General features: G+C 46.1%; 2 protein-coding genes across 3 annotated transcripts; both read left to right on the top strand.

The window, feature by feature from the left end:
* The first annotated feature begins 1,357 nt into the window (after nt 1–1,357).
* Nucleotides 1,358–9,808, top strand: LOC123190336 (26S proteasome non-ATPase regulatory subunit 13 homolog B). The gene is made up of 10 exons (XM_044602960.1): nt 1,358–1,477; nt 1,843–2,172; nt 2,533–2,838; nt 3,549–3,995; nt 4,077–4,157; nt 4,968–5,164; nt 5,270–5,369; nt 5,480–5,653; nt 8,534–8,615; nt 9,486–9,808. The coding sequence occupies exons 1-10, from the start codon at nt 1,358–1,360 to the stop codon at nt 9,806–9,808; spliced, it is 2,160 nt and encodes a 719-aa protein (XP_044458895.1).
* Nucleotides 9,809–18,419: 8,611 nt separating this feature from the next.
* Nucleotides 18,420–24,905, top strand: LOC123190335 (HBS1-like protein). Of its 2 annotated transcripts, none has more exons than XM_044602959.1 (11): nt 18,420–18,629; nt 18,979–19,112; nt 20,847–20,996; nt 21,092–21,232; nt 21,984–22,318; nt 22,442–22,552; nt 22,640–23,139; nt 23,351–23,519; nt 23,967–24,206; nt 24,286–24,417; nt 24,528–24,905. In XM_044602959.1, the coding sequence occupies exons 2-11, from the start codon at nt 18,983–18,985 to the stop codon at nt 24,660–24,662; spliced, it is 2,043 nt and encodes a 680-aa protein (XP_044458894.1). In that variant the 5' UTR covers nt 18,420–18,629; nt 18,979–18,982; the 3' UTR covers nt 24,663–24,905. The 2 variants fall into 2 exon arrangements, with proteins under 2 accessions (XP_044458894.1, XP_044458893.1); XM_044602958.1 differs by having other exon boundaries at nt 21,089–21,232.

The following is a 24,905-nucleotide window of genomic DNA, read 5'->3' as shown; positions in this document are numbered from 1 at the left end:
AGGACCAGAGGGGAAACCCTTCTCCCATCTAGGGAGGAGGTCAAGGAAGAAGAAGAAGAAGAAGGGGGGGCCCTCTCCCCCTCTCTTCCGGTGGCGTCGGAACACCGTTGGGGCCATCATCATCACCGCAATCTTCACCAACAACTTCACCGCCATCATCACCAACTCTTCCCCCTCTATGCAGCGGTGTAACCCCTCTCTTACCCGCTGTAATCTCTACTTAAACATGGTGCTCAACGCTATATATTATTTCCCAATGATGTATGGCTATCCTATGATGTTTGAGTAGATCCGTTTTGTCCGATGGGTTATTTGATGATCGTGATTGGTTTGAGTTGCATGTTTTATTATTGGTGTTGTCCTATGGTGCTCTCCGTGTCGCGCAAGCGTGAGGGATTCCCGCTGTAGGGTTTGCAATATGTTCATGATTTGCTTATGGTGGGTGGCGTGAGTGATAGAAGCACACACCCGAGTAAGTAGATTGTTTGCGTATGGGATAAAGAGGACTTGATACTTTAATGCTATGGTTGGGTTTTACCTTAATGTTCTTTAGTAGTTGCAGATGCTTGCTAGAGTTCCAATCATAAGTGCATATGATCCAAGTAGAGAAAGTATGTTAGTTTATGCCTCTCCCTCAAATAAAATGACAATAATGATTACCGATCTAGTTATCGATTGTCCAGGGACAAATAACTTTCTCGTAACAAAAAGCTCTTCACTAAAACTAACTTAGTTGTGTCCTTATCTAAACAGCCCCTACTTTTTATTTACATGCTCTTTATTACCTTACAACCCTATCCAACAACACCTACAAAATACTTCTAGTTTCATACTTGTTCTAGGTAAAACGAATGTCAAGCATGCGTAGAGTTGTATCGGTGGTCGATAGAACTTGAGGGAATATTTTTTATGCCTTTAGCTCCTTGTTGGGTTCGACACTCTTACTTATCAAAAACTATTGCGATCCCCTATACTTGTGGGTTATCAGTAGCATCATCATCACCGTCATCATGCCGTCGTGCCGACGAAACTCTCCCGTGAAGCTCTGCTGGATCGGAGTTCGTGGGACATCATCGAGCTGAACGTGTGTTGAACTTGGAGGTACCGTGCGTTCGGTACTTGGATCGGTCGGATCGTGAAGACATACGACTACATCAATTGCGTTGTGCTAACGCTTCCGCTTTCGGTCTACGAGGGTACGTAGACACACTCTCCCCTCTCGTTGCTATGCATCACCATGATCCTGTGTGTGTGCGTAGAATTTTTTTTGAAATCACCACGTTCCCCAACAAATACAATGATGTAATATTATCTTATAGAAAAAAAGTAGCTTAGCGAGAATAGGAAATAATCGAAAATGCGGTCGGAGGAGACGATCCATAGTGAGCTAGGGGCAGGAGATGATATACTTAGCGAGCTCGTTGGGGATGACGAGGAAGATGGAGGTAGAGGCAAGAAACCTAGGGCAGGAAGGGCGGTAAGCGGTTGCGGGGTCGTGCCTCGTGTGATAAGGGCTCCTCGTGTTCGTGTGAGGCATTTGGTGGACTGGGAAAAAGCCCAATGTGTTAAAAATGTTGTAGGGATTTTTTAGAGTATAGCTTGGCCAAAATTAAATAAACAAAGCAATTTCACTATCAAAAATTACAGTAATATTCTAATCATTTTTTTACATAAATGTATTGTTATAGATATGTTTTTCAAAACTTTTTTGGATATTACAAAAAGATGTCCCAAAAGTTTGCTCCATCTCAATCCCTAACCCCAATAACATTTGTTTGAGCATGTGTGTGTGTGTGTGGGGGGGGTCATATTGTCATCCACGTCCTCACCTTTCCCGCTCAGGGTGTTGCATTTCTCCGCCTTCCGAGCCTCCTCTATTTGTTGACACTTCTCACAACCAAGCCCAAGTCTGTGGCCGTTGATGTCGCGTTAGCACATCTCCACGCTATCGTGCTCGATCACTTCCACCTCCCAAGCATCCTCCCACGCACAGTTACACCTCCTCTAGGGCTCCTGGGCACCTTCTATGTCTATGTCACGACGCCTACTATGGCCTCGGGCGTCACTGATGTTGGGTATCAAGCCATGGCACATCTTCGCCTCCCTCCAATGCTGGTGGTGAGCTCCCAGTCTGCTCTGGCCATCGTGTCCTTCAACAGTGACATACACAAGGTATTTGATGAAAATGGTCTAAAACCATTTTCTCGTACAATGATATGTAATATGATGTGTGGTAGAAAACTAATTTGGGATTTACATTTAAATGATATGTAGATGGCACCTCCTATGTTTAAGAATTACAAGTTTTATTTAGATGGAAGGAATTATAAGTTTTAGTCTATGTGACGTCTTTTGTAATAAACGCACATCATCAAAATGCCTAAAATAAATACAAAAAAATATGAGCATTTATATCTAAATCTACGACTTGAACCCTGTAAATGCGAATACCACGTTGTCTTCCTAACATTCAAGCACAGATTGGTGAGCGAAATTACAAGTTTTGGAAATAGAGTTTTAGTCAAATTTTAGGGATGGGTCAGAGTTGCTATTAGTCTGGAGCATCGCGGAGGAGTGCGAGTCCGACCGCACCGCGACCGAAACAGATCCAGCCCTTGCTGCTCCTCGTCTCCGTCTTCTTGGCCGGGAAGAAAGGAAGGGAAAGGAAGCGGCGGAGACCAGGCGATGGCGGCGCCGCTGGAGTTCCTGGAGGCGCAGGGCTCGACCCGGCCGGAGCTGGCGGAGTGGTACGCCGCCCTCGCCGACCTCTACCAGCGGAAGCTCTGGCACCAACTCACCCTCAAGCTTGACCAGTTCCTCGCCCTCGCCGTCGTCCAGGTCCGGTTGACTCGATCCGCCCCTCCCTACCCCCTCTCCCGGTAGTTCGTATCATGTAGCGCGCTTTGATCTGCTTTTAGGGTTGAAGGAGACTCCCTTTAGGCTCCCTGTTAGGCGAGGCGCCCCTGATCTCCCGGGAAAATATTACCGCCCTGATTGGGAGTACCTCGTTGTTGGGAGTTGATACCAGTGGGGCTAGCTCCCTTTGGCCGAAGGTAGCTGATAAACTGGATGGTGCCAAGTTGCCAACACTCTCCCTTTAGGGTGTCTTGCACAAAACTGCCTGGCTTGCTTCAGTTCAGAGCAGTATCTTAATTCACTCCGTTGATTTGTTAATTATGTATGCTACGACCTGCACTTCGTTATGTCATGCGACCTGTGATTCACGGGTCGTCTGATGAAGATATTGAGCATTTTTTCTCATGTATTACAAATGTCATGAGTCGTATACTGAAGAGATGTCCCAGTACCTGCATGTTTTTGGTTCAATTCAGTAGCGCAGAAATCTGAAGAAGTATAATCATAATATCTTTGCTGTCTACTATAGTAATATGTCACAGATGTACATGTACCATATTTTCTGTTCTGAAAGTTTCATCATGATTCCTGAAACTCTGAAATACTTGCATTACATTTGGTTGCTTTTTCGAGATATTGCTTGCCATGTCACGGGGCTTATCACCACTGTGTGGTCTTTTCCTTTTGTACAGGCGGGTGATGCTCTGATTCAGCTGTATACTCATTTCATCTCTGATTTCGAGAGCAAGATCAATCTTCTTAAATTTGCTCACTTCGCGGTAGTAGTTTCACGCCAGTATTCAGATAAAGATGCCGGTATAAGCTATCTCGAAGGCGTAATTTCGAAGCTGCGTGATACCAAGGAATCACGGGTTGAAGAGCCCATTCTGTATGTGAAGATGCAGATTGCAAGTTTTCTTCTTGAGAAAGGGAATCAAAAGGAGTGTAAGAAACTGGTAGACGAGGGGAAAACCACTTTGGATAGCATGGACGATGTTGATCCTTCAGTACATTCGACCTATTATTGGTTATGTTCTCAGTACCATAAAGTGTGTCAAGACTATTCTGAATTCTATAAAAATGCTCTTCTCTATCTTGCATACACAACAGTGGAGTCACTTTCAGAACCATTCAAACAGGTATTGTTTGCTTACCTGCTCTTTCGGCATGAAAAGTTGGATTTGATGGTTGCTGTTTCTGATTCCAATAATTACCTGCAGAACCTGGCATTTGACCTCTCACTTGCTGCTTTATTGGGTGACAACATATACAACTTCGGGGAGTTGCTTGCCCATCCAATTGTATGTCCTTATACTTATAATTTATATGTGCATTTCATCTTTGTTGTCTGGTTACACTTTACTACTTACTCCCTCCGTTCCATAATTCTTGTCGTGGTTTTAGTTCAAATCTGAACTAAAACCAAGACAAGAATTATGGCATGGAGGGAGTACGTGATACCCATGGCTACCCCTGTAAAGAGCTAACTGTAGGCTTAGTGATGCTTGAATTGTTGAGTGACACATTCTTGTATAAATATTATTGGTTGCCCATTCTGCTTGCAAGCATGTATACTTAATTCATATTTGAACAAAAAGGAGGATGAACAGTTACATTTAGCTCCTGATCAGACTAGCAGGTCATAAAGAAGTATGTATTTTTAGTTTCTTGTAACGAAACCATGTTTATTTTGCCTTTTTGGCCTATTTTATGTCATTGTGTGAGCTTACATTCAACTGAGCTGGTCATTCTTGATAGTTGTTTTCTTATCTTTGCTATATTTTGCCTCTGACAAGAGCAATTTTTGCCATTAGAATAGAGCTATTGATTTTAAAGCTGGGAATTAAGGGGCATTCTGTTGAAATATCTGGAATTCAGTGTTGAAACAAAGTCGTGATTATATTTACTTTGTGTGGTTCAATTTCTTCATTGAAAATTTGAAGCTGGTGGTGACATTACAATTGGTGATGTTAGCTGTGAAATATTTGGCTGAATTAGTGTCAGGCTGTTTTTCAGCTGTAGTGCCTTCTTTGTGATTTTGGATCACCAAAATTTGCATGATTTTGCTGTATCTGTGTGCACCTCTAATTCCCCTTCCGGATACCATGTAGATCCACAGCCTTGTGGGAACATCGGTGGAGTGGATTTATCATATATTGCAAGCGTTCAACTCTGGCAATCTAGCGTCCTACCAGGAACTCTGCAAAGTTCACGCCGCCGCTTTGAGTGCGCAGCCTGCTTTGGTACAGAAGGAGAGGGAACTTCTTGAAAAGATCAATATCCTTTGCTTGATGGAAATCATTTTCAGGTAATTCATGTGTGGTACAATTCAAGCTAAGATGCTCATCGATGTTACCCGTCTGTTACTATTCAGAGCTAAGCTTTGTTCCCTAACCGTTTTTATCCATTGCAGTCGAGCATCCCAAGACCGTACAATCCCGTTGAGCACTATAGCTGAACAGACCAGGCTCTCAGTTGAAGATGTGGAGTATCTACTAATGAAGAGCCTCTCTGTAAGTCTAAAGCCCCTTTCTCGTCGCTGTAAAATAGTTCCAACCCTAGTTCCAGTGACACTTATTTGCTTATAAGTGAAACGATGACACCGTTACCTTTAAAATTGTAGGCTCATCTTATCGAAGGCATTATTGATGGGGTCGACGGGACTGTCCATGTTTCATGGGCGCAACCGAGGGTCCTTGGGATTGACCAAGTGAAATCCCTGCGTGACCGGCTTGATACCTGGGTCGGGAAGGTGCACACTACTTTGCTATCTGTTGAAGCCGAGACACCCGACCTGGTAGCTTCGTGATGTTCTTTTGGTCCCCTGTTGAACGATGGCTGTGACCTTACACAAAGTGAACAGATGGATTTGAAATTTGTATTGATTCTTAGGCTGCAATCTCGCAAAACCTAGAAAGATTTGTTTGTAAACATGATGATCAGTCTTGTTTTGTTTTGACGTGGAACTCGCTGTATGCGCAATGGCTCTTTCCTGACGCACCAAAGTGAAGTGAAATCTGGTTCTTGTTTGCGTACAAACCCTCTCGGTAGCCTATCATCTAATATAGCAGTCTAAGAGCATTACTAGTAGAACCCCTAAACCCTTGTAGCAGTTTTAAGGGTTGAGAAGTGCCACTTTTTGACACTTTTAAGAGTTGAAAAACAGGGGCAAAGACTAGATCCCTCAAACCCAACCCTTAAACTGCTTTAAGGGTTGGATTTGAGAGTTCTAGTCTTTGCCTCAACCCTAACCTTTAAAACTGTCATTTCATATATCACACATTTCATCATATGACATATCACAAATTTCATCACATTTGACATAAAACAATAATCATTCTAGTTATTATTACAACAGCGAATAAAACAATAATCATTCAAATTATTACAACAATGTTTGAGCAAATTACATAATTGTTCGAATCAAATAGGACATAGAAAAGTAAAACAAAGATACATCATGGACCAATGCGCCGCCTATCCAACTGCTAGTGGTGCTCTATTAGATCATCCCGGAGCCGACCATGAGTGGTTGCATCCTCAATCTCACGATGTGCTTGAAGAAAAGCGTGTATGCGAGAAGGATTTCTTTCCGGTTGCACACGGGTACCAACATTGTCATAGAAACAAGGGAGGTTTAACCCTCTTTCATCCTCTAGGATCATGTTGTGTAGAATCACACAACATTTCATGATGTTCATTAAGGTTTTTTTGTCCCAAAACCGAGCTGGACCACGAACTATGGCAAACCTTGCTTGCAAAACACCGAAAGCTCTCTCAATATCCTTGCGGGCTGCCTCTTGTGCCCTGGTGAAATGAGCCTCTTTTCTTGTTAAGGGCACCCCATTTTTCTCCTTGATGGACTTCACAAGAGTTGCCCATTCGGGATAGATGCCATCGGTGAGATAGTATCGCATTGAGTACTCATTGTCCATGATTTTGTAGTTGCAAGCTGGAGCATCCCCAGAAATTAATCTTTTGAACAAAGGAGATCTATTGAGGATATTGATATCATTGAGTGTTCCCGGCAACTCAAAGAATGCATGCCAAATCCATGTGTCCTGAGATGCTACGGCCTCAAGCACAATGGTAGCATCACGGCTTTTACCGCAATACATTCCGTGCCATGCCTTTGGGCAATTTTTCCACCTCCAATGCATGCAGTCAAGACTACCTAGCATCCCCGGCCATCCCCTTTTTTCATTCATTTCCATTAATCTCTTTGTATCTTCCTCGTTTGGTTCCCGAAGATACTGCTCACCGTACAGCCGAATGACCAACTTGGCAAACCTACGGACTGACTCCGTGGTTGTATCTTGCCCAATGCGAAGATACTCGTCGGTATAATCCGCGGGTATGCCATAAGCGAGTACCCGCATTGCCGCCGATATCTTTTGATATGCACTAAACCCCATGATACCGGCGGCGGATCTACGACGTTTAAAGTAATAGGAGGCGGCCTCACAATCGTTGACAATCTTCACAAACAAACTACGCCGCATTCGGTACCTTCTGTGGAAGAGACGAGGAGGGTATGTAGGTACCTCCGCGAAGTAGTCTTCCATCAAATGCTCGTGTCCGAGAGCGCGGTTCCGGTAGATGGTGACTCGCCCCATCTTCGACCCTCTCCTCTGATCCATCAGCCTCACGCGGTTTTCAAAGGATTGCACGTCGATGAGGAGGCTCATCATCTCGACGTCGTCGTCTTGCAACAACTCGTCGATGTCCGAATCGTCGGATGACGACCAACCCGACGAATCGGACAACGAGTCCATGTCGTTGTTGTTCACCTCCATCTACACAATACAACAAACAATAAATTGTGAGTGCCAACAATGAATCAAAAAGGAAAAAAATAAAACAAAAAGGAAGAACAGGAAGCATACCTGCGGGTTGGGGGCGGGAGGCGGGCCGGCGTCGAGGGGAGGCGGGGGCGTCTGGCGCGGCGGCTCGAGGAGGCCGGCCTGCCTCTGGCCTCTGGGGGGCGGGAGGCGACTGGGGGGCGGGGGGCGGGGCCGACGACTGATGCGGGCGGGCGGGGGGCGGGGCACCGGGGCGGGAGGCGGCGGCGCAGGAGGCTGGGGGGCGGGACGCCGGGGCGGGAGCGGCGGCGCGGGAGGCCGGGGGGGAGGGCTCGGGGCGGGAGGCGGGGGGCGTCGAAGGGAGGCGTGGAAGGGCGGATCCGGCGGCGGGGAGCGTGGCACAGGGGCGGGACGGCGGCGGCGTCGAGGGGGGGCGGGGGGTCGGCCGGATTGGCGGCGGGCGACGGCCGGCGGCTTGGGAGGGAGGAAGCGGGAGGTTGGGGACGGGAAACTTCCCTCTCGCGCGACGGGGGAAGGGAGTGCGGGCTGGGGTCGAGCGCCCCCCTCCAACCCTCACTTCTATGGTTTAAAATTGGGTTTGAGGGTTGGACCCTTACTTTTTTTGAGGGTTTGAGGGTTTAGGGGTTCTAGTCTTTGCGTTTTTTTGTTGCAACCCGCAAAAAAGCGGTTATTTATGAGGATTTGAGGGTTTAGGGGTACTACTAGTAATGCTCTAAGATCATCTACAACCGGAGCCCTCAAATCCGCCTCAAACGCTTGGGTGGCCTGACCGGACACAAAAACCGCACCCAACCAAACCTTGCAAATCTGCCTTAAATGCATGGATTGATCGGCACTCCTTGTATTCGCCTCAGATAACTGGAGGCCCTCTATACCCACATCGTTGTTGTCCCGTGCTGCAAACGGTCAAGGTCGCTGCCACCAGATGCCGCCTTGGTACGTCCAACTCCTCCCTATATGCACCTCGTGCTCCAGGTGTTCGACGAAATGTCTGAGCCGTGTTTTATATTCTTTTGGTCTTTACTTGTAGGTCACCGATGGATTTTGTCGTGGAATGGTGGCTATGGAAACAACAACCTTGATGAATTCATATTCAACTAGTTCATCACCTCATCGGACTCGGACGACAAAGATGCCGAAATGATGATGATCATGATGAGCATTCAAGAGAAGATGGAGAAGGCAGAGGAGCATGACCTAAACTTTAAGGGCAGCATGAAGGGGCGGAGAGTTATTCCCCATGATAGGATTTCCGGTGCACGACTTCTATATACAGACTACTTCATGACGGACCCAACATATCTTGAAGGCTTTTTTCCGTTATCGCTTCCGAATGAGCAGAAATTTGTTCCTGCGTGCAGTGACTACCATGGAAAGGGCCGGTGACAACTTCAAGCTGAGGAAAGATTGTTGCAGACAACTTTCTTTCTCTCCTCCACATAAATGCACGACTTCGCTCAGGATGCTTATGGGAAGGCCGCAAATGTAATTGATACTGAAATCCGAATGGGAGAGAGCACGAAACTGGAGACAACTGTGCAATTTGCATGCATTGTTGTGAAGGTGTATGGAGCAAAGTAACTGAGAGAGCCAGTTGTGGAGGACACAAAAAAATTGTTGGCAATTGAAGCATCAAGAGGATTCTCTGGTATGTTGGGTTCGATTGATTGTATGCACTGGCAATGGAAGAACTATACAAAAGGTTTTGCGTGGGTAATATCAAGGTCACGTCAAAAGCCACCGTCATACTTGACGAAGTGTCATCAAAGGACTTGCAAATTTGACATGCTTTCTTTGGCACGTCAGGTTCGTGCAATGACATCAATGTGCTCCAACGATCTCCTTTATTCAAGAGACTTTGTGATGGGGAAGCTCCATCATGCAACTACACTGTCAACGGGCACAAGTACAACATGTGGTACTATCTTGCTGATGCTATCTATCCTCAGTGGGTGGCGTTTGTCAAGACCATATCCGATCCACATGGAAACAAACAAAGCCACTTCGCAACATGTCAAGAGGCAATTAGGAAGGATATGGAGAGAGCATTTGAAGTGCTTCAAGCTCGTTGTGGTATTGTTCGTGAAGTTGCAATAACGTGGAAAACAAAGACATTTGACAGCTCATGACATGCTACGTGATCTTGCATAACATGATTATCAAGGATGAGGGTGAAGGGGTAGCCTGCACGCATGATGTCGACAAGCCTGATGTTCAGGTTCGTCTCTCAAAACAAGAGGCAGAGCATGCTAACTTTCTAGAGATGAATGCACACCCACAAGATCAACAGGTGCATATGCAACTTCTGAATGATCTTATGAAGTATATGTGGGTCCATACCGGCAGTGAATTTTGCATTTAACTTGTCAATTATGCACCAGGAACAATATTTCGGCTTGAACTATGTTTGAATTATGATTCTTAAGTATGAATAATTTGTATTTATGTGCACTGAACTATGTTTGGCCAAAATAATCAACGCGCATTTGTTTGCATGTATTTAATGTTTTGAAAGTAGGGATTGTGATGCAAAATGCATTATTTGATGTCCGGTCACTGTTTATGGGCACATCTAGACAAGTCCGCGGAATGAATTAGGCAATTTCTGGTTGTAAATGCTCTGACACACGTAAACAAGTACCGTAACAAATAAATCACCGAGACTGCAACACTCATTGAGATCTTTTTTAACACAGTACATACACAAACGCTCATATATATACGCACATACACTCATCCCTATAAACACATGCACGCACAACCTACCCCTGAGACACCTTCGAGAGATTAAGTTGGTGCATCATCTTGAGATTGACGAAGTTGCCACAGACGCCTTCGTAGTCGTCGTGAATGTCTCCTCCCACTGAACGCACATCGTCGAAAGACCCGAAATAAATCTAGAAAAATGCAAACCCCAATGTCTAGGACTTGAACTCTGATGGGTAGGGGATACCACTATGCTCCCAACCATCCAGTGTCGGAGCCAGGGGTACTCCCTGGTATTCCATGGAATACCAATGATTTTGGGGCAAAAAAATTATATATACATTAATACATGTATATTATGTATATATACTGAAACAGCCAAAGCGCATTCGACACATGTCCAGGTCCAGCCCACACAACAACTCAAGGCCTCAAACTGGCCGACTCTAGTCCAGTACACATCATCTATTCTCCCCTGCTAGTTGGCACTTCGTCCTCGATATCTTTCCCTGCCGCCGTTTTCCCTCTAGTTAGGGTTCCGCCGTTTTCTCCCGGGGCGATCTCATCGCCGCTGTCGAGGCATCTTTCCCTGCCGCCGACTCTCGTCACGCTGTCCGCTGGGAGCGATCCAGGCATCGTTGCCCGCTCTTGGACTGGACCGGGACGGGGCGGAGTCTAGGGTTCCCCCCAATAAACCCGATCTGTTCTCTCATCGGGTTAGGGTTCTAGATGGCTGGTGAAGGGGCCGCGGGCTCCTCTGGACTCACCGACGTGGAGAAGATGATGATGGAATTAGGCCTTCGTGAGGAGGATCTGGATGATGTCGTTTTCGATGAGAAGGAAGCGCCGCCGGAGTCACCACGGTGGGTCGCGCTGATCAAGGTCAATACCAACAAGAGCTACAGCCAGACGTGGTTCTATCGGAATATGCGATCTGCTTGGGATGTGGCACGGGAAGCAAAATTCAAGCCTTTGGAGGAGAATCTGTATACTGTTCAGTTTACTTGTTTGGGAGATTGGGAGCGAGTAATGCAGCAGGGGCCGTGGAATTTCAGGGGGGATGCGGTGCTTATGGCACCATATGATGGAATCTCGAAGCCGTCTACGGTCAAGCTGGAGACCATTGACATATGGATTCAAATCCACGACGTGCCAGATTTATATGCTCATCTAGTCAGGCCTCTGGCAGCTAGAGTGGGCGAAGTTTTGTTTGTTGAAACCCAATCCCATGACTTCATAGGGAATTTCTACCGCGTTTGGGTGCGTATCAATGTCCACAAACCACTAAAGAACGCGGTTTCAATGATCAGAGAAGGACAGAGGCAGATTTACAAAGTCAAGTACTAGAGATTGCCCGACTGGTGTGCCGTCTGTGGGATGATGGGACATCTTTTCAAAGAGCATGGCAATGGGATTCATCCCCCCTCTGCATTAGTCTTCAAGGAGCTTCGGGCTGAATGTTTTATGAACAACAGAAGAGGCCCTGGCGAAGGACGGGCACGTCGAGGGGGCCGTCGTGGCGGCCGCTTTGGAGGAAGATCAAGGAGCGGGGCTGATAGCAGTCTAGCTACCACCCAACGTCCGAATAGTACTCAGGAGGAAGACGCAGCGGTGGGGGAGAAGATAGACGTGGACATGCTTGATTCAAGTAGAAAGAGGATGGACCCCGTTTTTGCTAATGATACTGATAAATCAATAGTACGAGTAGTTGATGCAATGGCCAACAGCGCCAAGAAGGTGTCCGGGCTGGAGTTAGCGGTGGTTCATCAGAACTCTACTCCCATAAGCCCCCCACCAAAGAGAGAATCGAAGAGGAACAAGACAGAAGAGGATGGCAGGATCGTCAACCCGGCGGCTAAAAACTTATTGGCGGGCTCCCTAGAGGAGCGCCGCCAGGCCCAATGAGTGTCTTGAGCTGGAACTGTCGTGGCGCGGGCAACGCTGCGACAGTTCGCGAGCTCCGCGGTTTTGCGGAGATTTTTGCCCCTACCCTGCTTTGTATCGTAGAGACACAAATTGATAGAGAAAGGGTAGAGAAGTTAGCTGCAACTCTTGGTTATGATAATGGCTACGCTGTGAGTAGTCGAGGTAGAAGTGGAGGTCTAGTGATTTTTTGGAACAATTCAATAAATGTTGAGATTTTGGGTTATTCTCCATATCATATTGATTGCTCGATTGTTGAGGAAAACTTGAATCCGTGGAGGATGACCTTAGTATATGGGGAAGCTCAGACCCACTTGAGGCATCAAACATGGGATACTTTAAAAGGGATCAGCAATTTGAGAGATGATCCATGGCTGTGCATAGGAGATTTTAACAAAGTTTTACGTCCGGAAGAGCAAGAAGGAATCGGAGAAAGGAGTAACGCTCAGATCCAGGGTTTCCGGGAGGCCGTGGACGTTTGCATGCTTATGGATATGGGCTATCAGGGACAATTCTGGACGTATGAGAAGAAAGTCACTAGAGGGAGCTATACTAGGGTGAGGCTTGACCGAGCTTTGGCAACGGCAGACTGGAACGAACGCTTCCCGTCGGCACATCTGAAACATCTTACGGCGGCCACCTCGGATCATTGCCCTATCTTACTTACCATGCATGATGGGCCAGTACTGAGAGCACCGAAATCTTTCAAGTATGAGGTGATGTGGGATACGCACGAGAACCTGAGTGAGACACTGCTCCAGAGCTGGACAGCAGGCAGTGCCACAACGAGAATGCAAGAGTTGCGTGTCAAACTTGGTCGGGTGGCTGCAGATTTGGGACGTTGGAACAAAAATACGTTCGGGTCGGTACGCAAGGAGATCAAGGGTCTCAAATCGGAACTCGAACGCTTGCGGAGCAACCCAGCGAGGACGGGGCCATCTCATGTGGAGCTGAAGATCAATGAAAGGTTGATTGAACTGTTTCATAGGGAAGAACTGATGTGGAGGCAGATGTCGCGGTTGGAATGGTTGTCGGCGGGAGATAGAAACACTCGTTTTTTTCATCTTCGTGCAAGTCAGAGGCGCAAGAGGAATATGATCAAAGCTCTTGCCAACTCTTTGGGAGCGATCATTGATGATCCGGGAGCGCTGAGATCTATGGTTTCAGATTTTTACAAGAGTCTTTATACTTCCGAGGGTGTCAACGGAATGGATCAGGTCCTATCCAAAGTGCCCGCAAAGGTAACTCAACAAATGAATGACATTCTTTTAGCTCCATATACTAATGAGGAGGTGAAGACAACCCTTTTTTAGATGTTCCCGACTAAGGCACTGGGGCCTGATGGATTCCCAGCACACTTCTATCAGCGTCACTGGGATATCTGTGGTGAAGAGGTGACCCATGCAGTGCTCAGGATCGTCAGAGGTGAGGAAAGTGATGGATGTGTGAATGATACGGTTTTGGTACTCATCCCAAAGGTTTTGAACCCGACTCAGCTTGCTCAGTTCCGTCCCATTAGTCTGTGCAATGTCATCTACAAAATTGCTTCAAAGGTTGTTGCCAACAGACTTAAACAGATACTACCAGATATCATATCTCATGAGCAGTCAACTTTTGTCCCCGGTAGACTAATCACAGACAACATAATATGTGCTTATGAGTGTCTACACTTTATGAAGCGGAATAAGTCCAGGTCCAATATTTTTTGCGCGTTGAAACTTGATATGATGAAAGCCTATGATAGGCTTGAGTGGGACTATCTGCAGGCCATGATGGAGAGATTGGGTTTTGCACAGTCATGGGTTGATACAGTTATGAGCATGGTTCGGTCTATCTCTTTTTCAGTCATGTTTAATGGTGAGAAGCTTGAACATTTTGTGCCATCCAGAGGTATTCGGCAGGGAGATCCCATTTCCCCTTATCTTTTCTTAATAGCAGCAGAGGGCCCTTCGTGCCTTTTAAAATCCAGTTCTGAGTCGTCAGGTCTTGAGGGAATCAAGGTGGCTCCTACAGCTCCGGTTGTGAACCACCTCCTTTTCGCCGACGATAGCCTGTTGCTTTTTAAGTCAAGTACGGAGGGTGCGACTGCGGTATCAAACCTGTTGGAAATTTATTGTAATGCATCTGGCCAGAAGATCAACAATGACAAGTCATCTATTTTTTTCAGCAAGGGCTGTCCACAACAGAGAAGAGATGCGGTCAAGGACATTCTGCATGTTCATAATGAGTCGCTGAGTGATAAATATCTGGGAATGCCTACTGATGTTGGCCAAGCAAAGATGGGAAAGTTTAAGTATCTCAGAGACCGGATATGGGAGAAGGTGAGAGGATGGATGGAAAAACTGTTATCAGCTGCAGGTAAGGAGGTACTAATTAAATCGGTGGCTCAAGCAATACCAGTATATTCAATGGCTTGCTTCCGCTTGCCGAGAGGACTATGTGAGAATATTACATCGATTATTCGACAGTTCTGGTGGGGGAGTAAACAAGGCAAAAGAAAGCCAGCATGGGTGGCGTGGGACGTGATGACACACCCCAAACATTTGGGAGGTTTGGGTTTTCGGGATATGGAGATCTTTAACCTGGCCTTGTTGGCACGACAGTCTTGGAGGCTCTTGCACGACCCCTCCTCTCTGAGTGCGCGGATCCTGAAAGCAGTTTATTATCCGCATGGTACAATTCTTGAAGCTGAGCTGGGAGCCACCCCTCACAAATCTGGCGTGCCATTATTGACGGGAGGGATGTCCTAAAGTAAGGACTCGTCAGAAGAATAGGCAACGGAGCGTCCATGTATATATGGGAGAATAACTGGCTTCCCAGGGTTGGTCCGATGAGGCCCATCACGGCGCTGGTGGCGAACCCCCCCAGGCTTGTTTCTGAGTTGATTGATGCCTCGACGGCCAGCTGGAGAGAAGAGCTTGTCCGGTCAGTTTTTATTCCTTTTGATGCAGATGCTATCTTGGCAATACCATTGTGCACACGCAATGTAGAAGATTTTTGGGCTTGGAGTGCTGAACGATGGGGTGTCTTCTCAGTTAAGTCCGCATATCAAATGGTGCTGAACACCAAATACCAGAGAGAGAATTGGATAGATGAAAGTGCCGGGGTCTCGGATATGACTTCTCAAGGGAAAGCATGGACCTCTTTGTGGCATACTAAGGTTCCATCGAAGTAGAAAATCTTTGCATGGCGTTTAGCCCAGCACTCAGTGCCGACTGCGGATGTTCTACACCATCGTAACATGTCTCAGTCTCCGCTCTGTGCGCTGTGTGGAGCCCCGGACTCATGGAGGCACGCATTGCTGGATTACACCATGTCGAGGTGCATTTGGGCTTTATCGGATGAGCATGTGGTGGAATAGATGAGCATGAACAACGATGGTGACGCGAAGAACTGGCTTTTCGCTATGCACAAGGTCCTTGATCACACAGCTTTTGTGAAGCTAATCATATCACTTTGGGCAGTGTGGCGAGCAAGGAGAAAGGCGATCTACGAAGATATATTCACTAGCCCAATGTCTACTCACCAGTTCATTGTCTCCTACCTGAATGATCTCAAGAGTGTTGAAACATCGGGAAGGACGGCAACTGTCCAATCTAACTCTAGACCAACACAGTGGCTTCGCCCTCCGGCGAGTCTAGCAAAGATCAATGTTGATGCGGCAAAAAGAGGTAATCAGGGAAGGGGTGTTGTAGCTGCAGTATGCCGGGATCAGAACGGTCTTTTTTGGGGGGCCTCGGCGGTCGGTTTCCGCGGGATTGGTGATCCCACGACACTTGAGGCGATGGCAGTTCGAGAGGCTCTGGCTCTAGCTTAGGATCTTCATGAACAAAAAATACATGTGGCTTCTGATTGCAAGGTGGTGGTGGACGACATCAAGCAACAGTGTTTGGCAAGCTATGGTGCGATAATACATGAAATAATAGAGTCTAGTAGGTCTTTTACTATTTGTATCTTTGTCCATCAGTTTAGGAGCTCGAATTTCGAGGCTCACAATCTCGCGAAGCACGCTCTGAAGTTAGGGGTGGGCCGCCATGTTTGGTTAGGTCATCCCGGAAACCTTTCTTTCGTCCCTGTAAACGTTGTGACGAATTAATAAAGCTTCATGGGTTTGTCTCAAAAAAAATCTATTCTCCCCTGCTCCCCAGGACCTAGCTGCCTGCAGGCTGGAGCCGCCCGAGGTGGTGGCGGATGGCACCTGCAGGAAAGTGGTGGCGGCGGCGCGGCAAGCAAGCAAGTCCGCGAACTGCCACTCCGGGTCCGGCCCTCTGGCCTCCGCTGTTCCCAGGTCATTGCCCTCTGCAGCTCTGCCCTCGGCGCCTGCCATTGTAGAAGCTCAACGAGATCCATCCGCCCAGGTAAATTTATCCTCTGATTTAGAACAGAATAGAAAGGTCAAGAATCAGCCATAGTAATAGTATAATTCTGGCATTATGTTGATGGTTCATAAATCCTTTCCATCTGCCAACTATTAAAATAAAAATCATGATCAAGTAATCATTTAGAAATTTTCAGACATATCAACTATGCAAACAACTTTAAGAGCAGGAGATTTTACTATTATAAGAATATATTTTCCAGCAAGCTTACTGCATGCAATGCAGCTGTGTATTTTTCTATTTTCATTTTCAAAAGAAAAAAAATCCAAGAAATTATTTATTGGCAAGACCAAAACTCCAAAAGTGCTATTGAATGTGACCACTTGGAGCTTTGCTGGATAGTTCATTGCCAGGCTTTGTATGTGTGTGCATCAGCTACTGATTGCAACTTTGATGAAATTCTAGAACGTATCTGATATTTTTTCTTATGTTCTTGTAATGTAAGAATTTGCATCATTGCGGACATTTGTGTTTGTTTTCTATTGCATTGGAAAAAAATCTGTCTCCGCCACTTTCTATTGCATTTCCAAAAAAATTCGGACATCACTGCCAGTTTCTATTGAATTACAAAAACAAATTTGCAATGAATACCCAGGAGCAAATTTCTGGCTCCGCCACTGCAACCATCCAACACTGGTTAGAACTTGCGAACACATGGAGAAATGCAACAAAAAACAACGAGACTCCAACCCGCAGGACACAACATCGATGCGCCGCAACACGACCAAAAGCTGGGAGACGTCAATGTCGTCGACCCTGCACAGCTGCAGCTCCTCCTCGAACATGTCGAGCTCCCGATCGTAGCACAACTGCAGCTCCTCCTCGAACACAACGTCGAGCTCCGTCGACGCCCCTGCGGGGGCACACTACACCATGACAAAAAATTAAGGGCAATTAACTGCCGGGAATAAGCAAGAATTGGGGGCGAGTAACTGCCTGGAAAGCTTTATATGCCGGGCAATGATGTATAGGTCAATGCATCTGCCGGGAATATGGAAGCTAGGTGGGCAGGCCATCTGCCGGCATCTTTTGGGGCGGCCCAATTGCCCCAAATTCATTTTGGGGGCGAACGCACTGCCCTTAACCAGTTGGCGCGGAATTAACGAATTGAGGCCCAAAAAGCGCGCGAGGCAAGTCGCGGGAGAATGAAAAATTAATTAGAAGACACTGGAAGCCCACCGTGGCCTTTTCCCCTCCTCTTTCCCCTTCTCCACACACTTCATCTAAAAAAAAACACATCTCGACGCTCTCCCTCCCTCAGCAGCCGCCCGCACTGCATCTCGCCGTCGCCGCCAAACCCTAGCACCGCCGCCCCTCCGTCGACCCACCGCTGCCGCGCCCCCATCCCCTGCATCGACCCACCGCCGCCGCCCCTGCGTCGACCCGGCGCTGCCGCCCCTATCCCCTGCATCCACCCGTCGCCTTCATCCCCTGCATCGAGCCACCGCCGCCGAACCTGCATCGACCCACCGCCACCGACCCCATCCCCTGCATCGACCCGGCGCCGACCCCATCCCCTGCATCGACCCACCGCCGCCCCCATCCCCTGCATCGACCCACCGCCGCCGCCCCTGCGTCGACCCGGCGCTGCCGCCCCTATCCCCTGCATCCAAACCTCTGTTCGGAAACGGGTTCTAGTCGGACCGGGTCCAACGCAAACCTCTCCGGTCCGGTCCGGCCGTTTCCGTTTCTAACCCGATACGATACGATACGATACGATAGACGCGACCTGGTTGCCCACGCGGAGCTTCCCTTCTACTGTACCCCCCGCCGCCCTTCCCCTGGCCCTGCTGTGTCCGGTTCAGTTTACACTCACGCCGCGGCCGCGCCTCCTCGACTCTTCCCCGAGAATCCAGAGGCGGGATAGGGGGACGAGCGAGAGGGGGAGGCAGAGCTCAGCATCTTCCAAGCCGAACGCCGAGGACATCTAGCTCACATCCAGGTAAAATCATCCGTTCCCCATTGCCCCCCGGCCCCCTTTTTTCGGTGTATTTCCAGCGCTTTTTTTGTTAGGGTTCCTTGATTTGGTGAGCGTGCGATTCCTGGAGCGAAACCTCCGCCCGTCCGCTCGCGCTTCGGTCGCCGTCGTGGGGTTCGGCGGGGTTTTGCGCGCTGCGGGTTTCGGGGCACCTGCGTGTAGTGCGCCGTTCTACTACTCAGTACTGACCAGTGCTGATTTGTGCCAGATGCGATTTAGGGTTCTTGAATGGGGAGTGCCATAACTAGGGTTCGATTTTGCTTGACTGCTCGTTGTGTATGCTAACTATGGACCATCTTTCGCGCTTTCCCAGGACAATGCCTCGCAAGGTTGTCTCCGGCCCCGACTACGACGACGACTATGCTGATTATGAGGATTATGAGGACGATTATGATGATTATGATGAGACTGGATATGCTGATGTTAAGCCCCCTGTGAAGGAGAAAGGTACGCGGCCGTCTGTGCAAGCTACTAGTCTGTCTGCGTACCGTATTCACTGCATCAGTTATAAGTAGGAAGTAATTTCAGTTATAAGTAGTTGCAATATCATATCTGATCAACTCCGCAATTGAAGCATTTTAAGTTGTTTGGCGGCAACTGTTGTACAGTTGTAATCTTGAATGCACCGATACGGATACGGGTATCAGTATCGGGCCAATACGGATACATAAATTCGTCATTTTGAAAAAGTGCCAATACGGATACGTTTTACTATTTATTTATTTTTCAAAAAAAGGGATTCAGAATGTCAACCGTGACCTTTCTACATCCATGGATTCCATGGTTCCCTGTCTTCTTTAGCAAATGAGCAGAAACTCTAGAGTAGCTACTCAAAGCTTCATGACCACAGTAGTCGCATTTCCATTTAGTGTTGCCTCCTCCAGGTGATTTCTCTATGATTTGAACATGGCTGCACAATGGTGCCCTTAGATTTGTAGGTACAGTAGGAGGTTCAGCAGGAGGAGATGAGAAAAATGAGATCTTCACAGATCAGAGGAGAAAGAAGAGGGGATGAGCTTGGCTGGGCAGGAAAAAGGAGAAGAGACGTTGGTGAGGAGTAGTAGCTCGTCGCCGGCTAGCCGTCGCTGCCGCCGGCCCTGAGTGAGTAGCTGCTAGGTACGCATCCACCAACCACCGCCTGGTGTGAGCTCAGGAGGGAGGAAAGAAAACTGGGAGGGAAAGGAAGGGGGCATTGGGGTACTAGGGTTGCTGTCTGCCTCTTAACTGGGCTGAGTGGTCTCTTAGATGGGCTGGGTCGTATCCAAAACGATCTGAAAAAGTATCCTTCAAGTATCTGAATTGTTTTAAATCCTTTATTCATGGATACTCCTTGGATACGTATCGGGGGCGTATCGGAGGAGTATCGGTATCGGATACGGTATCCGATACCGATTCGCTAGTTGCCTGAAGTATCGGTGCATTCGAGGTTGTAATGTTCATGTTATACGTCGGTTTTCCGTTATGCTTGCTACCACATTTATAGTCTCGGTATGACCAACAGAATTCCACATACTCTATATAAAGCTCCCCAACACCATTGTTAAACAAATTGGGATGGCGACTAAGCTTATCATTAATGATTCCCTGCTCTTCCGTTGATTTCTGCTGCCTGTTTAGCCCATCTATTAATGTTAAATGCATGTGCACGTGTCTGTTTGCACCGCGGATGCACATGTGATATAATGTCTTATTACCTTTTAAGTGTCCATCTTCTTCTGCAAGGCGTTGTTGTCTATATGATAATTTTTTGACTGAAAGTCAAATTGTTTCGTCCATCCAGTCTAGCAGTCAAAACTTACTCACAAAATACGCAAAATAAAATGTTGTTAAAACTCGAAGCTTAGCAGGTTGTCGGTTGGAATTAGCCATTTTTTCTTGCTGGTTATTTGTTGAATGTTGGGGTGTATCCATCATACAATTTCAATTATTCTAAGCTTCTAATATACTCCCTCTGTAAAGAAATATAAGAGCATTTAGATTACTACTTTAGTGATCTAAATGCTCTTACATTTCTTTACGGAGGGAGTAGTTCTTATGGCCATACACCTTTGGATGATTTTGCACCTTAGTGGAATATGTAGTTTCTTTAGGCATTGTGTTACTCTGTTAGTCTCTTGATTAGTTTAAGTGCCTGTAGTTTGTCTCCTTGGTCTCATATTATGTTGCCACTCTCTTGTATAGAATCATCGAAGAAGTCTTCAAATGCAGTGCCTGTGCTTTGGAAGTGCTCCATGTGCACATTCGATAATCATGAAACTATGGTATACTGTGAGATGTGTGGGGTTTTCCGGGAATCTTTCGTCAAATCTGGCAAGGATGTTTCGATCAAAGGTATTTGAGTCTCATACATGTCTGAACAATTCTGATTATTGGCATATACATAAGGGTTGTAATGTAATCTTATATGCTCTCGTTGCAACTAGTAGAATCTGTCAACGGAATATCAAACAATTCTGGGACATCTGCTCTGTCAAACTCTGATTCTACCAAGATGCCAGCGAAGACTTCTACTACAAACTTCGACGGTGATTCTGAGAGAAAGTATGCTAGCACATCTCATGATAAAGGTATTATTGGTAAATATTGAAATTGGTTTCGTGAATTTATGTTTATGTTTAACTAAGAGCCCTGCTCTTTTGTTCCTTCAAGTTTGTCCTTCATCATGAACCCAATAAATATGAAAAGAGGAAAGAAAGGAAGATGCTAATTCGACATCTCACAGTATAACCAATCTGCTTATGTTATGTGTTGAAAACATGGCTTTGATCTATTATTCTCTATATGCACCGATATTTTAGTATTCTGGTTCGCTTGTGAACTCTTTACTTCCTTTGCAGTTCAGTATAAGCAGTCCCTTTCAATAAGTTTCTTTGGTAATATGTTTAGCAGCATTGGACCATCTATAAATAAAATTTGGATGCGCAGCACTGTCACAGCACATACATATTAAAAGTGGTTCAATGGTTGGACTTGTTGGAAGTCAATAACTTTGTTGACATCCCTTCTGAATCAAGTTAGTTCTATTGTTAAGGGTGAATTGATGAACTAAGGTTGCAGTGCTGTACATACTACTCCCTCTGTTCCTAAATATTTGTCTTTTTAGAGATTTCAAATGGACCACCACATACAGATGTATATAGACATATTTTAGAGTGTATATTCACTCATTTTGCTCCGTATGTAGTCACTTGTTGAAATCTCTAGAAAGACAAATATTTAGGAACGGAGGGAGTATTACCTATTGTGAACTCTGTCCTTCCTTTGCTGTTAGCGTTGTTTTTTGCATTCCTTAATTATTAATCATTTGTGTCTCAACAGTCAATTCCACACAGTTGGCGTCTATTGGTAGCTCATCAAGCACTGGAAAAAAGAAACAACCCGTAATCTCTGACAATAATGTGCCAATCGAGAGGACACCTCAATTGATTGCTGATCATTTTCAGCTAAAGGAGGACCAGGGTAGTAGTAGTAGGGCTAGCAGTTCTGCTCAGAATAAGGGTTCCATGGAGACACTTTCTTCTGACATAAGCCAGCTAAGTATCGAAAGGAATAATGTCAATGTTGCACAGCCTTTACCTGAAGAGTATAAGCCTGAGGGGTGGATGCTAGCTGATCAGGAGTCCGGGGTGCTGAGCCAACTAAACCTTGCAATAGTATGTTACTACTCATCTTTTGCTGTGACTTTTAAATATGGAATCTGCTCTTTTCACATTTCCTCTTCTAAAAGAGATTTTGCTTTGTCTAAAGATGTACTTGTCTCTAAACAATTTCGTTAGGTGGGTCATGTTGATTCTGGCAAGTCAACACTCTCTGGGAGATTGCTACACCTATTAGGGAAGATATCGAAAAGAGATATGCACAAAAATGAGAAGGAGGCTAAGGAAAAAGTAAGTTGCTACTGCCTTTGTGTCAGTCCCCCAATTCATTTTGGCGCACAAATCTGACTGTTTGTGTGCTGTCATTTGTTTATCCAGGGAAAGGGGTCATTTGCTTATGCATGGGCCATGGATGAGAGTACTGAAGAAAGGGCAAGAGGTGTCACAATGACAGTGGCTGTCGCCTATTTGGAGACCAAGAAATACCGTGTAGTTTTGCTTGACTCTCCTGGCCACAAAGATTTCGTGCCAAATTTGATATCTGGTGCAACACAGGCTGATGCAGCTATTCTTGTGGTTGATGCATCAACTGGTTCTTTTGAATCTGGTATGGATGGGGAAGGAGGGAAAAGTGTTGGGCAGACAAAGGAGCATGCTCAGCTTATTAGAAGCTTTGGTGTTGAGCAACTTATTGTTGCAGTCAACAAGATGGATGCTATTGGGTACTCAAAAGATAGGCTGGAGTTCATCAAGGTACGACTTGGTAGTTTTCTGCGGTCATGCAACTTCCGGGATTCAGCTGTTACCTGGATTCCTCTTAGTGCTGTAGAGAACCAGAATTTGATTAAATCTCCTTCAGATGCTCGTTTTACCTCCTGGTAAGCTCTGTTTCAAGTGGACTTTGTTTCTTTTTGATTTACCACTTTAGGGTGAATTTCTCCAGTGCAGTGGATGTTGTAGCCTCTCTCTAGTTAAATGTTTGGTTTTATGTGCCAACTTTGAGAGTGTTGATCTGTGGACATATATAGTCTTGGCAAATTTTTGCTGTTTTTCTCACAATTTGAATCTTGAATGGATATATCCTTTCAGGTATCAAGGGTCGTGTCTCTTGGATGCTATAGATTGCTTGCAGCTTCCTTCTCGGGATGTTTCAAAGCCCCTCATTCTTCCTATATGTGATGTTATCAAATCTCAGTCGACAGGACAACTGGCAGCTTTTGGAAAATTAGAAACTGGCGCTATTCGAAATGGTTCAAAGGTAGATTCCTCACAAACTTTTCTCTTCAGAAGCTACCATTATTCCTGTATTGCATTGAGACCGGTTGCTATAATGAGAGTAGATTAATTCAATTCTATTTAGAGCATGATCTTGCTAGTGACATGCCAATCTTTCAGCAATAGCATGATGCGAGAATTTGTCATGGCAAAATTATGTCCCATTCTTTGCTTTATAACTTAGTTGAATGATTTAGTGCTACAATGATCTTGAAAATATTTTCCAGGCAATAGGTTTATGACTGAACTGAAACTAGAGCAGGATGCCTATGTTTCCAATACAGAAATCCTTACCAGAACAGAGCAATAGGGCCAACTATTGATCTTACTTTCCCTTGATAAATAGTTTGGATTGGATAAACGATTTTTTTTGGAGACATGCACGCGCAATTATATTTCTCCTGACTGCTTGGATCTTTTCCTTGTGCAGGTCTTGGTTTTACCTTGTGAGGAAGTGGCGACAGTGAAATCCATTGAACGAGACTCTAGTTCATGCAGCATAGCGAGAGCTGGTGACAATGTGGCAGTTATTTTACAGGGAATTGATGGTAGTCGAATAATACCTGGCGGGATTCTTTGTCACCCTGGTTTCCCTGTGCCTGTAGCCAACTACTTGGAGCTTAAGATTCGAGTGTTGGACATCGCCATCCCAATTCTCATTGGTTATCAGGTAAAGAAATGTCATATAACCAAAGCCTTGTTTGATTAGCTTCTTCTCCAGCATAATCATATCAATTTTATTGACCTAGGTGGAGTTTCACATACATCATGTGAAGGAAGCTGCAAGAGTAACGAAAATCGTGGCGTTGCTTGACAAGACAGGCAAGCCAAGTAAAACAGCACCGCGGTTTCTTAAATCAAAGCAGAATGCTGTTGTGCAGGTAATCAACGAGTACTAGCCCTCGTGAACAGCTAACTTTTGTGAAGTTATATACCTTGTGAATGTTGTGAAAACTGTTTGCATTCTTGTAACATTATTGCTTTTTGTCAGGTTATGCTAGATCAAGCGGTCTGTGTCGAGGAATTCTCGAAATGCCGAGCTCTTGGAAGGGCATTCTTAAGGTCGTCTGGAAGCACGATCGCTGTCGGTATAGTGACTAAGATAATGAGGCAGGATCAGCACTAGAGGACCCCTGTCGTCCAAAACCCGGGCCAAGTTGCTGCCTTGCAAGATCAGTACCTACCGACTGGTACTGTAATACCGGCGCTGGCAAGTTTTGTTCTCTGTTCGCTTGTCGCCGTTGCTGTTGTGCATTAGTGCTGAGTTATGCCTTGTAAAAATGTTCACACCTGTGAATGACTTGTATACCTTGAATGCCGAGTTAGTTTTAATTAAGCTGGGGAATGCAGTAACTTTTTTTGGCAGAAA

This window comes from Triticum aestivum, chromosome 2A (genome assembly GCF_018294505.1).
Source record: "Triticum aestivum cultivar Chinese Spring chromosome 2A, IWGSC CS RefSeq v2.1, whole genome shotgun sequence".
In the NCBI taxonomy this organism is placed as follows: Eukaryota; Viridiplantae; Streptophyta; class Magnoliopsida; order Poales; family Poaceae; genus Triticum; species Triticum aestivum.
Note: the sequence above shows the minus strand (reverse complement) of the source record. Positions and strands in the feature narration are given on the sequence as shown.

Excerpts from the sequence above, each read along its gene's own strand:
- LOC123190336 (XM_044602960.1), top strand. The coding sequence starts at position 1,358 with ATGCGGTCGGAGGAGACGATCCATAGTGAGCTAGGGGCAGGAGATGAT. Across the intron at positions 2,173-2,532 it reads TCAACAGTGACATACACAAG|GGATGGGTCAGAGTTGCTAT; the intron begins GTATTTGATGAA and ends GTCAAATTTTAG. Across the intron at positions 2,839-3,548 it reads TCGCCCTCGCCGTCGTCCAG|GCGGGTGATGCTCTGATTCA; the intron begins GTCCGGTTGACT and ends CCTTTTGTACAG.
- LOC123190335 (XM_044602958.1), top strand. The coding sequence starts at position 18,983 with ATGCCTCGCAAGGTTGTCTCCGGCCCCGACTACGACGACGACTATGCT. Across the intron at positions 22,553-22,639 it reads AGAAGGAGGCTAAGGAAAAA|GGAAAGGGGTCATTTGCTTA; the intron begins GTAAGTTGCTAC and ends TTGTTTATCCAG. Across the intron at positions 23,520-23,966 it reads CTATTCGAAATGGTTCAAAG|GTCTTGGTTTTACCTTGTGA; the intron begins GTAGATTCCTCA and ends TTCCTTGTGCAG.